Source organism: Astyanax mexicanus, chromosome 5 (genome assembly GCF_023375975.1).
Source record: "Astyanax mexicanus isolate ESR-SI-001 chromosome 5, AstMex3_surface, whole genome shotgun sequence".
NCBI classification, from domain to species: Eukaryota; Metazoa; Chordata; class Actinopteri; order Characiformes; family Acestrorhamphidae; genus Astyanax; species Astyanax mexicanus.
Window position 1 is genome coordinate 41,197,208 of NC_064412.1, and position 13,718 is coordinate 41,210,925.

Consider the following 13,718-nt stretch of genomic DNA (forward strand, 5'->3'; position numbering starts at 1 on the left):
AATCTCACTAAGAAAATTCCAGGATAGGAAAAGCTGTCATCTAAGCAAGAGGAGCTACTTTAAAGAACCTAAAATATAAAACATATTCTGGTGTGTTGAACTAAATAATTCCATATGTTTTTCTTCATAGTTTGGATAACTTTAGTATTAATCTACAATGCAGAACTATTTTAATTGATGACACTGAATTTAAAGTGTGTCCACAGTGTTTAACTGGTGTATACAGGGCCAAACACAGATTATGTTTAAAATTGTGTGTTGAATATGAAATTTTATATTATTTATACTATCAAAAAGCAGCAGTGTGTGTATAAGTGTGTGTGTTTATTTGTGTGTGTGTGTGTGTGTGTGTGTGTGTATTAGTGTGTGTGCGTGCGTGCGTGCGTGCAGCAGCTGTCTGCTCTGGGAAACAGGAAAGCGGTGTTTGCGGAAAGAGATCTCAGGCCGGTGGGCGGGGCCGCTCGCGGTGAGGGGGCGGGGCGTGTGTTTGGTGGGTGGAGCCTCTCAGCAGCGGGGTTTATTTAAGTGAGCTTCAGCATCTCTTCAAAACAGCGGGAACTTTACTAGAGGATCAACTGAAACCGAGCTGGAGATTCACCCAACATGTCTTATTACGAAGTAAGTCTTACACCTCTTTACACCACGTGACTGACACAGAGAAGGATAATGAAGTTTTTTTAATGTGTTTAAAGTTTATTATTATTTTTTTGTGCAGATCCACATACACTGAAAAATTAAAGCATATTTATAACCATACAATACTATATAGCACCTTTATTGCCTAAAGTGTATAGTCTCACGACAGAACCTCTCATAGTCTAGAGAGAGCTTGTGTATATATATAAATATATATATATATATATATATATATATATATATATATATATATATATATATATATATATGCAAACACAGCATAACAGCTAAATTCAGACTATAGTAATAATAAGAACAATTCCTCACACCTGATGGTGTATGATGATAAGTAGAAGATAAAATGTGTTTGAAGGCAGTCTGCTGTTATCTGAGCTGCACTATAGTAAACTACTGTTAACTACTTTAATATTTTATTGTCTTATACACATATAATATATATTATTACTGTATTATTACAGCATCTGTTCTATATACAGTGTTTAGTAATTTCTTTAGAAATTACTGTGTTTCTATGCATGTCTGGGTAGGTCTGTTAATTTCTTACCAATTATTTTTACCAAGTGTATTCTATTAAGGGACCTTTTAGTATATGGATTTTTAGGAATCCGATACTATTATTTTAGTGCCTTATGAACAAAACTGCTTTTAACGTGTTTACTTGTGCCTTTTTAGCTTACAGTAAATCTTTTTAGAATATGGTTCTGTAAATAAGACTTAAAATGGTTTAATGTATCATCAGAACAGGTTATCTGAGTAAAAAAAAAAAAAAAAAAAAAAATATATATATATATATATATATATATATATATTATACATAACTATGTACTATTTCAAACTCGTTTTAACTATATGGTTGTTTAAAGACCCTTTAAAGAACTATTTTTATAGCCTTATTCAGAATATCCAAGAATTTCTTAACAATACTATATAGAACCATTATTGCCCAGCATCAGGTAACAAATGATGGTTGCTGATGGTTCTGTAAAGAACAATTAAATTGCAATACTTTTTGGCACAATATACCGTTCACAAAAAATCTTATCATGACATTCCTACATGTGAGCTATAAAGAGAACATCTTGTTGATTGTCCTTTAAAAGCCTTTAAAATTGTTCTATAGCATCAAACATGATTCAACTCTTGTGAGTGACAACATTTTATTATAAAGGACATGTATACTCTACACAGAAAAATGTCAAAGCTGCTCTTGGATAATCCCTGTTTTAGTCTTAAATGATCAGCCCAGTTTAGTTAAAGCCTGAGTTGAGTAATTGCTTCGTTATTAGGATGTTGTTCACAGTGTTGTTTACAGTGTTGTTTTTGTTCTCTTGTCTCACAGCACATCATCTTTGAAGACAGTGTCTACCAGGACAACTCCTCGGAGTCAGAGTCTGGCTCGGGCGACTTGGGCGCAGACTTCGATGTACCATGTGACCGAGCGCTTAGCCATGAGCTGCAGGCACGCGTGCTGCCAGCAGTCTACGGTATCATCTTTGCCCTGGGCCTGGTGGGTAACGGCCTGGTGCTGTTGGTGATGGGGTGCCAACGAGGGGCTCGCAGCATGACGGACCGCTATCGCCTTCACCTGTCGGTGGCTGACCTGCTCTTTGTGCTGTCACTGCCGTTCTGGGCTGTGGACGCGGCGCAAGGCTGGCGCTTTGGCAGCTTTATGTGTGTGGCGGTTCATGCCGTGTACACAGTGAACCTGTATGGCAGCGTGCTGCTGCTGGCCTTCATCAGCGTAGACCGCTACCTAGCCGTGGCACGTGCCACCAGCAGCCGTAGTGCACGCCGCCTGCTGGCTGAGCGAGTGGTTTACGTGGGCGCATGGCTGCCTGCCGCACTGCTCACCGCACCTGACCTGGCATTCGCCACTGCTGAGGAGGACTTGAGTGTGATTGAAGGGGAGGATGCGCGAGTTGTCTGCGCACGCGTATATCCATCGGACTCAGCGTCTGTGTGGTCCGTGGCCTTCCGGCTGCAGCACGTGCTCGTGGGCTTTGCCCTGCCTGGTGCCGTACTCCTCGCCTGCTACTGCGTAGTGGCTGCACGCCTGGCACGAGGACCTGCCACTGTGGGTGCACAAAAGAGACGTGCACTGCGCACAACCGTGGCACTGGTGGCGTGCTTCTTTGCCTGCTGGATGCCTTATTGCACCGCCATCCTCATCGACACCCTTGTGTCGCTGGGTGTTCTTGCACACACATGTGAGCGTCAGCGGGCACTCGAGCGCTGGATCTGCGCCACGGAGGCTCTGGCCTACTTCCACTGCTGCCTCAACCCCATCCTTTACGCCTTCCTTGGCGCCACGTTCAAGAGGTCTGCACGAAATGCGCTCACGGGTGGGCGGAGCTCCAGCATCAAGATCTTACCTAAGAAGAAAGGGGGCGTGTCCACATCCACGGAGTCTGAGTCGTCCAGTTTTCACTCTAGTTAACACACAGACACACACACACACAATGAACTGGGACTTCTAAAATTATTTGTACATAATATACACTGGACTTCTAAAGGACCTGCTGGTGTACATATATAAAGACTATACTATTGACCATATACTATTGGATATGGTCCACATACACACTCCAATTTTTTCAACCGGTAACTAGTTGTAAATATGTTTGCCATGAACTGGCAGCTGGCAGGCTGAGCCTGTAGACTGTTGACTGGTCATCCAGCAGCCTGTATGTAAATAGTTCAGTTCAGTATTACCAGGGGGACTATTGTTGGGGAATATTGTTGTTCTCACAAAATCTATGCATAATTCAGTGGTTGGTGAGCTGGTCAAACAATATCATTCAAAGTGGTTTGGTGTGAAATGAGCTATTTTACCAGCAAATATGTCTCTGCAATGGCGGTTTATTTACTGTAAGCAAATATAGCAACTTTATTTGGTGTCTAAAACAACCAATGAATCTACAAGAAGACGGACATGCCACAATAGCAGCCTGCATATTGATTATGAACTGTTATCTCCAGGGATGGCTTGGGAATACCCACGACTGTTAGGCCAGTGTGCTCATGGCAAGGCCTGATGGGAGTGGGTGTCATTTTTATGGGTCATTTAATTTCTGACGTTGTACAGGATGTATGTATGGGATTATATCATAGAAGGCATTACCACCCACAGTGGGTAGCGAGTGCAGTGGGTGGTAATGATCGTGACCACCATCATTGAATGCAGGACACCCCACACACATAACCCACATGGCAGGGCAATGCAGTGTTCATTAGCTTTGATGGAACATGTGGCATGTCAGTGTTAATGTAATTTTGATTATAGAAATATAGTGGATTAGTTTGAGAACTATTTTGATTTCCCCAATAAAAAAAACATTTCACACTAAACCGCTCTGCACGACTGTGAGCATCGCAACCACTGAATTATTGGGAAATTTTGAATCATTTGGTGGAATTCCCCTTTATCTCTGTTTGTTGTACACTGGTGGTCTTCTGCACTTATGCTCCCATTGCTCTTATTTATTCTGTAAAAACGAATACACCAAATGATGGAGCCGCTAAGAACGGCCTCAGATCCACGTTCTTCCATATGAGCTGCTCTACAGCTGGACGCCTCAGAATAAACTGCTTTTATATTTTAAACATGTCTCTTTGTGGTGTTTTATAGAACTGACTCTCCGCGGTGTGTGTGTGTGTATTAAAAGCTTCAACTCATGATTTTATGTCTGACTTGGCACTGAACTCTCATTTCAACTTCAAGTTTAAAGTAGAGATAATTTCTTAACATGAGGTGTATTGACTTGTTCCAGATATTTGCTTAAACATAGTTATTTAAGTTAGAGCAGGGGTGGACAACTTCTGCAGATTCCTGCTCTGTTTTGTGAGTTTTATACATAAATGTAGCCCCTCCATACAGCTAATTGTAGCTTGCTCTTATAGCCTTCAACACTGAGTCTGAACAGTTAACCAATGTATTAAAAATAATAGAATACACGTGAGAAGGTAGCCTGAGGGGCACAAATACACACTTATAGTGAGTAAAGGGGCGAGGGAGCAAACCAAATATACAAATAAATGGTGGCAGGAGACAATTTCTACTTAGCTGAATTAACTGACAACTCATAACTGCAGTTGAAATCACAAAACTTAATTTGATTATATAAAATAAATAAAAAAAGTTATAACTTATTGCTCAAATATTTTTTACGGTGTGTGGAAGTGTGTGTGTGTGTGTGTGTCTGTGTCACTATCAATATTATGTGTCTTTTGTGTTGCAGCTTAGTTGTATAACATAGCATATAAACTTACAGGAATATTAACCTTCACTTAAAATAACTTTTTGTACATTTTATACAGTTTTATTTGATGTGGGGGTGGGTTTTTACCACATCTGCAGGGCTGCCTGGTTAAGCTAAATGATTATTTTATGTGGTTTGAAAATAAATTTCCTAAAAGTTGTTGAAGATTTATATAATTTAGACTATTTCTTATAGAAATATCTACCTTTTTAAAGGTACTGTCAATGTGGGATAACTCCACACCCTTAAAATAGACATCACAAACTTTACATTGATTGAAGACACTTTCTGTATGTTAAACAATTTAAAATATTACTTAAGATCAAAATTTCTCACAATCTCTCCATAGTTAGCTGATTTAAAACATAAACTGTCATAGTAAAATATTACGGTTATGAAAATAATTTTAGAAAATCAAAACAAATCTTTGACAAGATCAGGACATGATCGCTATGAACGAATATGTCTGCAAATCAGTTTTAAAGCATTAGAATTTCAATAAACAGAACGAAAAATGGGAACAATGGATTAGGATTAAATAAAAAATACGAAAAAAATATACGTAAAAACAGTCTCTGGGCCGAGAATTCAAAACCCAAACATAAGTTAAATCTCAGGAATCAAATAAGAAAGCAGTGACGCAGACGATGATAAAAATATCGCTTTAATATAAACTGAAAGTCACCTTTATTCAGCACAGGTGTTTTATTATAAACTCGCAGCACAATAGCCCTGTAAACACATTTATACAACCTCTATCAACATCTCATATCATCTCGCCAACTTTTAGACCTAACAAAAATTAATTCCTGCTAAAAAAATTGATATTACCAAATTTGATTTTTATAGATTTATACAATACACCAATTAAAAAAACAGTTGGTATGCTGTGTAAAATATGAATTAATGTAAAAAAAAAAAAGCAGAATGCAATATATGTTGTAAGTCTAATAGACCCATATTTTATTCACAATAAATCATAGAAAATATAAAAAAGTTAAAAGTGAGATATTTCACTATTTCATGAAAAATATTAAATCATTTAAAACCTGATGCAGCAATACATTTGAAAAAGTTACAGTATAACTTGCAGGTCAAGATGACTGAATGTGAATTTATTGTTGTGCTGGATGAGTGGGAATGAGTGATGAAAAAATTACATATAAGAAAATTGAGGTTCAGTACAGACTACAGCTTATTTACCTGCCCTGAGGAAGTACCTGAAGTTTGGGGGCTGCCAGGTCACAGAATCTCTAGGCCTTGGGTGTGTGTGAAAAAGAATAGGAGCGAATTGGATAAGAGAGAATTTGTTAGCTGGGTTGAGAATCGAGGCTCTCTGTCCACATTTTTCCTTCTTTCCTTGTGAAAGATGCACCACCAGTTTATAATATCAATAGCAGCAACTTGTTCTAAAAAGTTTGTACAGTGCAACAAAAGATTGGAATAGTAAATGGACCTAATAAAAACAATTTACAACTAAAAAATGAAGTGCAAAAAAATGACGTTTTAAAGCTTGTTGACCAATGAACATTAACTTTCCAGATGGGCAGAGAGCAAATTTGGAGGTGGGCTGTAAGACTGCCAAACCAATTAGAGGTTAGAAATGATAGTGGTATTTTCTGTGGCTGAAAAAGTCTTCTTTTTTTTCTTTTTTTTTTTTTTTTACTTCTGACTGGGTGGGAAAAGTCTTCATTTAAGTGGTCTAAAGTCCCCTCCAGACAGGATTAGTTTTTAAGGGGGATGTCCATGAAAAATATTTCACACTTCTACTCAGTGATGAAACTTTTGCATCCGGACTGCAATTGAAAAAACAGGAGGACCAGTGAGTTTTTTGGCTTTCTCGGTCACATGACATCACCTTGTCACGTGATATTAGGTTTTTCACATGGAACACGATGGTGTGTTTATATGGGTCTCCTTGGAAACGCGTGCCCAAAGTGTAATTATGGTGTGTGGCAGAGGACAAATAGCTATTTTAATAAACTTAGAGATGTGAGTCCGGACGGGAATAAAATTACCGGAGGACCACAGAGTATTAGTAGGTAATAGTAGGTAATTTAGCCTGTAATTTTCTCAGAGGATGTCTGAGAAAAACACTTACATGGTCAATCCGGACAGGAATAAAATCACAGAAGAAAATCACCCCAGGACCCTCTGAGAAATTGCCATACCTATCGCTGGCCTTGGTTATCAGCTCTTTCTTCAGTGTTTGTAAGTGATTGCTCCACTGAGTCACTGAAAATGTTGATTGAATAGGAGATCCAATAACCATGAACAACACTCACACAAACACACACACACACACTTCACACCTTCAGATCTTATCAGTGACTGATGCCCTGGGCAATGTTGTGCTCTGCCAGTCCTGTGATTCTCTTTTTCACTAGTTTTATTATTCCAGGTGTCGCCATAACACACACACACACACACACACCCAAGCACTTGTTTATCACAGATTTTGGTAGCAACGCAACACTTTTATGATGAGTCATCAACGCTCATCTCACCTCTTTTGTTCAGATGATTATGGAAATGTGAATTTTGTGTTTATGAGTTTATGACGTGTCAGTATACGGTTAACTGACTGAGTGACTCAGACAGGCAGTCCGTTGTGAGCCCCTTGGGATACACCCCTCCCCTCCATTAAATATACATCAAACTGCCGATCATCTGATATATCAGCTTCACTACCAGCAAATACCAAACTACATATATATTTCCACTAAACTACATGGAGGTGTTCTGCAAACCACACAAACATCCTTACCAACTACATTAATATATTTAAAAATCTACATTAACCTGCTCTCCAAACTACATAATGAACAGCTTAATCAAAGTAAATGTTGTTACCTTACAACTACAACTAAATGATCCATGTTTTTCAAAATTTTAATCAGTTAAATTTAATGAAAAGTGTGACGTGCAAAAGTATTCAGCCTTCCTATTCGCTGCAATTACACCTGCAAGTCTTTTGGGGTATGTCTCTACCAGCTTTGCACATCTAGAAACTGCCATTTTTGCCCATTTGCATTTCATCTAGGCCAAAAAGTTCTACTTTGGTCTCATCTGACCACAGCACCTTCTTCCACATGCTACATGGCTTGTGGCAAACTGCGTTCTTTCAACACTGTTTTTCATCTTGCCACTTTGCCATAAAGGTCAGAGAGCACGGCTTATAGTTGTCCTGTGTACAGATTCTCCCACCTGAGCTCTGGATTTCTGCAGCTTCTCCAGAGTGACCATGGGCCTCTTGGCTCCTTTTCTGACCAGTGCTCTCCTTGCTCGATCTGTCAGTTTGAGTGACCATATAGTTCCTTGGTTTTCATGATGCTGTTTGTTCATTACTGTTCTCTAACAAACTACTGAGGCCTACGCAGAACAGGTGTATTTAAATTAACAGGTGAGACTAAATTACACACAGCTGGAATCTGAAGGCAGTTGATTGCACTGAATTTTATTTAGAATTTTCTGGGACTAGATACTTTTGCACATTACAATTTGCAGACTTTTATTTGATTAAAATTTTAAAAACCATGTATCATTTTTTTCACTTTACATTTACAGCTCAGGAAAAAAAGAGACCACTTAAAAATGATTTTTTTGGTTTCTTTGATTTTACCAAACTGAAAACCTCTGGAACATAATCAAGAAGAAGATGGATGATCACAAACCATCAAACCAAGCTGAACTGCCTGAATTTTTACACCAGGAGTGGCATAAAGTTATCCAAAAGCAGTGTGTAAGACTGGTGAAGGAGAACATGCCAAGATGCATGAAAACTGTGATTAAAGAACAGGGTTATTACACCGAATATTGATTTCAGAACTCTTAAAACTTTATGAATATGAACTTGTTTTCTTTGCATTATTTGAGGTCTAAAAGCTCTGCATCTTTTTTATTATTTCAGCCATTTCTCATTTTTTTGCAAATAAATTCTCTAAATGACAATATTTATATTTGTAATTTGGGAGAAATGTTGTCTGTAGTTTTAAAAATAAAACAACAATGTTCATTTTACTCAAACATACGTATACTTATAAATAGCAAGTTCAGAGAAACTGATTCAGAAACTGAAGTGGTCTATTATTTTTTTCCAGAACTGTATTTGCTAGTGTAAATATCTTCATTAAACTACATGGATGTGTTCTGCAAACTACACAAATATCCTTACCAACTACATCAATATATTTAAAACAAAACTGCATTAACCTGCTCTCCAAACTACATAAATGAACAGCCACACCAAAGTGCATAAAGATCTTCACCAACTAATCTACCACTTCCTCCAAACTACATGACCATCCTCATCAAACTACATGACTGTATTTGTCAGAACACTGGAACTGTTACATCTGACTGGAAATATGATGCAACATAAATGAGGAAGGATGAATGTAACAGGCTGATTTTGTGTGGACTTGCTGTATACAGAGATAAAGCTCTAAACCACCAGGCAGGGGGACTGGAGTGCAGTTACTGGGAGAGGTGGGAAGCCCAGCCCCCTGTGCTGTGCCCTGAGTGGGGTCATGTTTCTGAGGGGGAAATGCGTGAGAGGAGAATCCATTGAGAAGCAAAACTCCTCGCTTCACCACAATGCAGTCCGACACCTGGCCCGCCGCCTCACTGAGCCGCAGTAATGATTGTAATGTGGAGTGTGAAAGATTAGCATGTCTGAGAGTGTTAAGTGCCTCGTCAAACCCCAGGTCCCCCAGGAGTAGTACGGGGACGGCCAAGGGAGCCGGGGAATGCCCTTTAAAACTCTCTCTCTCTTTCTCTTTCATTCACTCTCTCTCTTTCTCTCTCTGTTTTTGTATTTTTAACCTCTTAAGTCTTAAGCTGTGCTGGTTAGTGATATTTTGGCAATACTTTATTTAGATGGTCCACTACAGATGCATCATAGATGCTCAACTAGCAATTAACTGAATGTCTTATAAATGCAGCTTAACCCATGTAATACTCAATCTGATTCTCTATAGAACCTAATCCAACACCTAACCTTAACCCTTCACCTAACCTCAACCATGAATCAATCCCTAAAACCTAACCCTATCTATAAATCTAACCCTAAATCTAATCTAATCTGATCTAAATCTAACACCTTAAATCAACCTCAACAATTCAATAGAGATTTATTTACTTTCACCTTACAGTAAAATATAGTGCATTTATTAGACATTAAGTTGAATGTTAGTTGGGCATCTATGAGGCATCTCTAATGGACCATCCAAATAAAGTGATACTAGTGCTGGGTGGTATGAACAAAAATGCATATCATGGTATTTTTCAAGATTTTGATGGTTTCACAGTATATCATGTTTTTTTTTTTTATTATTATTTTTTTGCATGACTGGGCTTTAATATAAGTTTGTGAGTTACTGTACTGTGAGCATTACGTATAATATAAAACACCAAGGCTTTAAATTAAGGTTTGGATTAGTATAGGGTCTACTTTGTCCCACAACATTAAACAATAAATTAAGAAATCGGACTTCATTATCAGAAAAACAGCTGAAGAATGTAAACAATAGACATTAAAAAGAGATACAACTTTAACACAACTTCCTTTACAAAATATTAAAAAGATTTTAATAGTTCCATAAACACTATAAATGGACATAAAAGACTCAATGTTTACGTATTCAAAGAGATATTTCTCAAAAGCAATATTGCACATGTTATTATTGAAGCCATTACAAGCATTACAGTATTTAAATCAGCCACAATTACCTTCTTTCTCTAGTTAACAAATACATTCAGATCATGCTTTAAGCTAGAATAATAAAATATTTAAAAGGCCTGTAGTTGCTGCTCTATTTTAGTGGGATAAAAACACTCATGCTGTAGAAACGGCAGTAGGAGCTGTTCTGATTTCTCTCCAGGCAGGACAGTATTAGACTAGCGTTTGACTCCACAGAGCTTTGTGTTTTTCTCTGACTGTTCTGTTCTGCACAGCACTCCACAGCACCTCTAGTGGTGTGGTGGTATGAGAGAAACATATACCAGTTCTAGTTCCCCCTGTGGTATACCGAATAAACCGGTATACCACCCAACATTAAGTGATACCAATATATATTTTTTTTATTCTGGTTAGTCTGCTTTCTTCTAGTAGCACCTGGTAGCTTCATAAAATGACACAAAACATATTGATCAAGAATAAAAAAAAAACGTATAAATAAATAGCAAACTACACAAAAAAATAAACATGAACATTCTCACTAATCTACACAAACATCACCATCAAACTGGGGCTCGCACAAAGCTCACACTCTAAATGGATTCTCAAAATGAGTCTTGGTCATAAATGATAGGTGAGGAACGTGAGAGAGGACATACAGATAAATAAACAGGTTTTAAATCACTGCAAACTGATGTAAGACAAAGCATGAGTTCATGTTAAGAATGTCTGGAAAGGGAGATTATCTGGATAGTCAGTAAGTTGAAAAAACTCATCGCACTGGGAAAACTGCCAGCAAAAAGTCTAGAGCACATCTTGTAGCAGTGAAGTTTCTCAAAGGACAAAATGAGGACAGGTTTCTCAGAGGATGAGGTTCTTAGAGGACTGTGCAGAGTACAGAATAGAAAAAAATAACCCAGCCATTAAAACTGTAAGGGAGAGTGGTGATATGATATGGTGATATCTTAGACATTACAAACTAGTAGTCCATCCTTCCTCTACACAAGAAAGGAATGGAAAGGGAGGACAGAGAGACACTTTCCACAGCTCAGGAACAAATTCACTGTAATTCTGAGATGCATTTGTTTATTTTCAAAAAAAAAATTTCTCACTTTTCATTAATACCATTCATTCCTATAGAATTCCACACACACCCAAGACCTAGAGATTCTGTGGCCTGGCAGACATCAGGTACTCCCTCAGGGCAAGTAATTGAACTATACAGATAGATACTTTATTGACCCCGAAGGAAATTTCGGTAGCTGTAGTTGAAGTTCATAGCTCTATTGAGCTATACTTTCTTATTTGTCATTTTTTCATCCTTCTTTCTTTTTGACATTTTGACCTGCACTTGTTCCACCCATTCACTCCTATTTATTTTTACACAAGCCCAAGGCATAGAGTTTCAGTAACTCCTTCAGGGCAGGTCCCCAAACTCTTATGGTACGTGTCCACAAGCACTTTAGCTTTAACATACCCTATTAATTCCAATAATGAGATCTGTTGCATGCTGCGGTGCACAGTGGTTTGTGCTTAATGCGCTACATCTTAATGCAAAAGAATACGGCTGCCGCACTGCGTGTAGCCAATCAGGGAAGAGTAGACGTGTATGTCACACACATATGGGCAGAGAAGGAAAAGAAGCTGAAATGGCAGAATCAGGATTTACAGATCAGAATATATGTATATATCAGAATGAGGTTAATAAATAAAAAAATAAAAATCTTAATTATGACTACGTACATCAAAACTTTGTTTCAAGTCTTACTTTATTTAACGCTTTCAAGTCTTGCTTTACCTGTTGCTTTATTTGAATGGCAAGCCAAGATTGTGCTAATGGCAATTTATCTACAGCTTATCTATTTGTCTTTTTTCATTCCTTTGTTTCTAACACTTTAGCTGTGCATCCATTCTTATCAAATAATGATGAATACAAGAAATGGCTTTAAATACCCAGAAAATAAACTAAACTAGTGTTGTGTCCACAGAGATTGCAGTGTCATGGTATGCCTATAATAAAATAAAAATGGCCTTGATGTATTGTTTTGTGACCTCAATATAAAACACAGCCAAAAAAATATTGAATTGTAGCCAAGATAGATTAAAGTTATGAGTTATAGGTGGTAACTCTATATGGGGTTAAATTAACAGAGCTGTGTTCATAGAGAACGCAGTGTGTAATGGTCTGCCAATCTTAGCTCTCTATCTATGTATCTATCTGTCTATCTGTCCATCAATCCGTTTATATATTCTCACTTTCCAGCTCTCAGAGCTCTCCAGTGGTCCTCACACTCACTGTGGTCTGCGTGTGTTTTTCCACTTACAGGCCGCCTCAGGGTTAGAGGCTAAAGCTATTGACATCCACCATGCAGGAAGCGGCCCATGTCAGGGACCATTAGCGGCCAGTCCCAGTTCCGGTTGCCATGACCCAAGCAGGCTAAGAGGCACCTCGCGACCACCAGTGTCCCCCACCCCCCATCCCGCCAAACCTCAGCGTGTTTACCCAGAGGGGCGGGAGCCCACGAGGGCAGGCCAAACCAAGATTATTCACAAATGTTGGAGAGTGTGTGGGGGGCACAGAGGAGCGGCCACACAAATGCCAACAAATACCCACGATGCAACTGTAAAAGGTAAGCAGTTTAGCATGTGTGGGTCAGTATCAATAAAACATGCCTTTTTTTGTCACAGCACAGTTTATATATTTAAATTTCAAATAAATACTCTGTATCAATTCAATTTTCAAGATTTACCCATAGATGAATGTTAACCTTCACTTTAAAGAACCTTTTCTATATTTTATACAGTTTTTTTTTATCTGGGGGTGTAGTTTACTCATGACTAAAGTGCTACCTGGTTAAGCCAAATGATTATTGTAAGTGGTTAAATAAAATTTTTTTAAAAGAAACTTTTACATCAAGCACATCACAATCTTCACACAGTTTTATTTTTTTTAAGAGACTGAAGACACATACTGCAATCACTTGTTCATCAATTAAACATTTTAATTTCTTTATGCTTTTATATTTCATATTGTCTCCATATGTAGCTGAGGTAAAGCTAAATCTGAGAATTCTGTTGTGAAATGTACTTGATACTGTGAAACATGTCGAATAGCCCACCACTTT

General features: G+C 38.1%; 1 protein-coding gene across 1 annotated transcript; it reads left to right on the top strand.

The window, feature by feature from the left end:
- Positions 1–546: 546 nt before the first annotated feature.
- cxcr4a (chemokine (C-X-C motif) receptor 4a) lies at positions 547–4,260 on the top strand. Its single transcript, XM_007230866.4, has 2 exons — positions 547–618; positions 1,997–4,260. The coding sequence occupies exons 1-2, from the start codon at positions 604–606 to the stop codon at positions 3,092–3,094; spliced, it is 1,113 nt and encodes a 370-aa protein (XP_007230928.1). The 5' UTR covers positions 547–603; the 3' UTR covers positions 3,095–4,260.
- Positions 4,261–13,718: the final 9,458 nt, after the last annotated feature.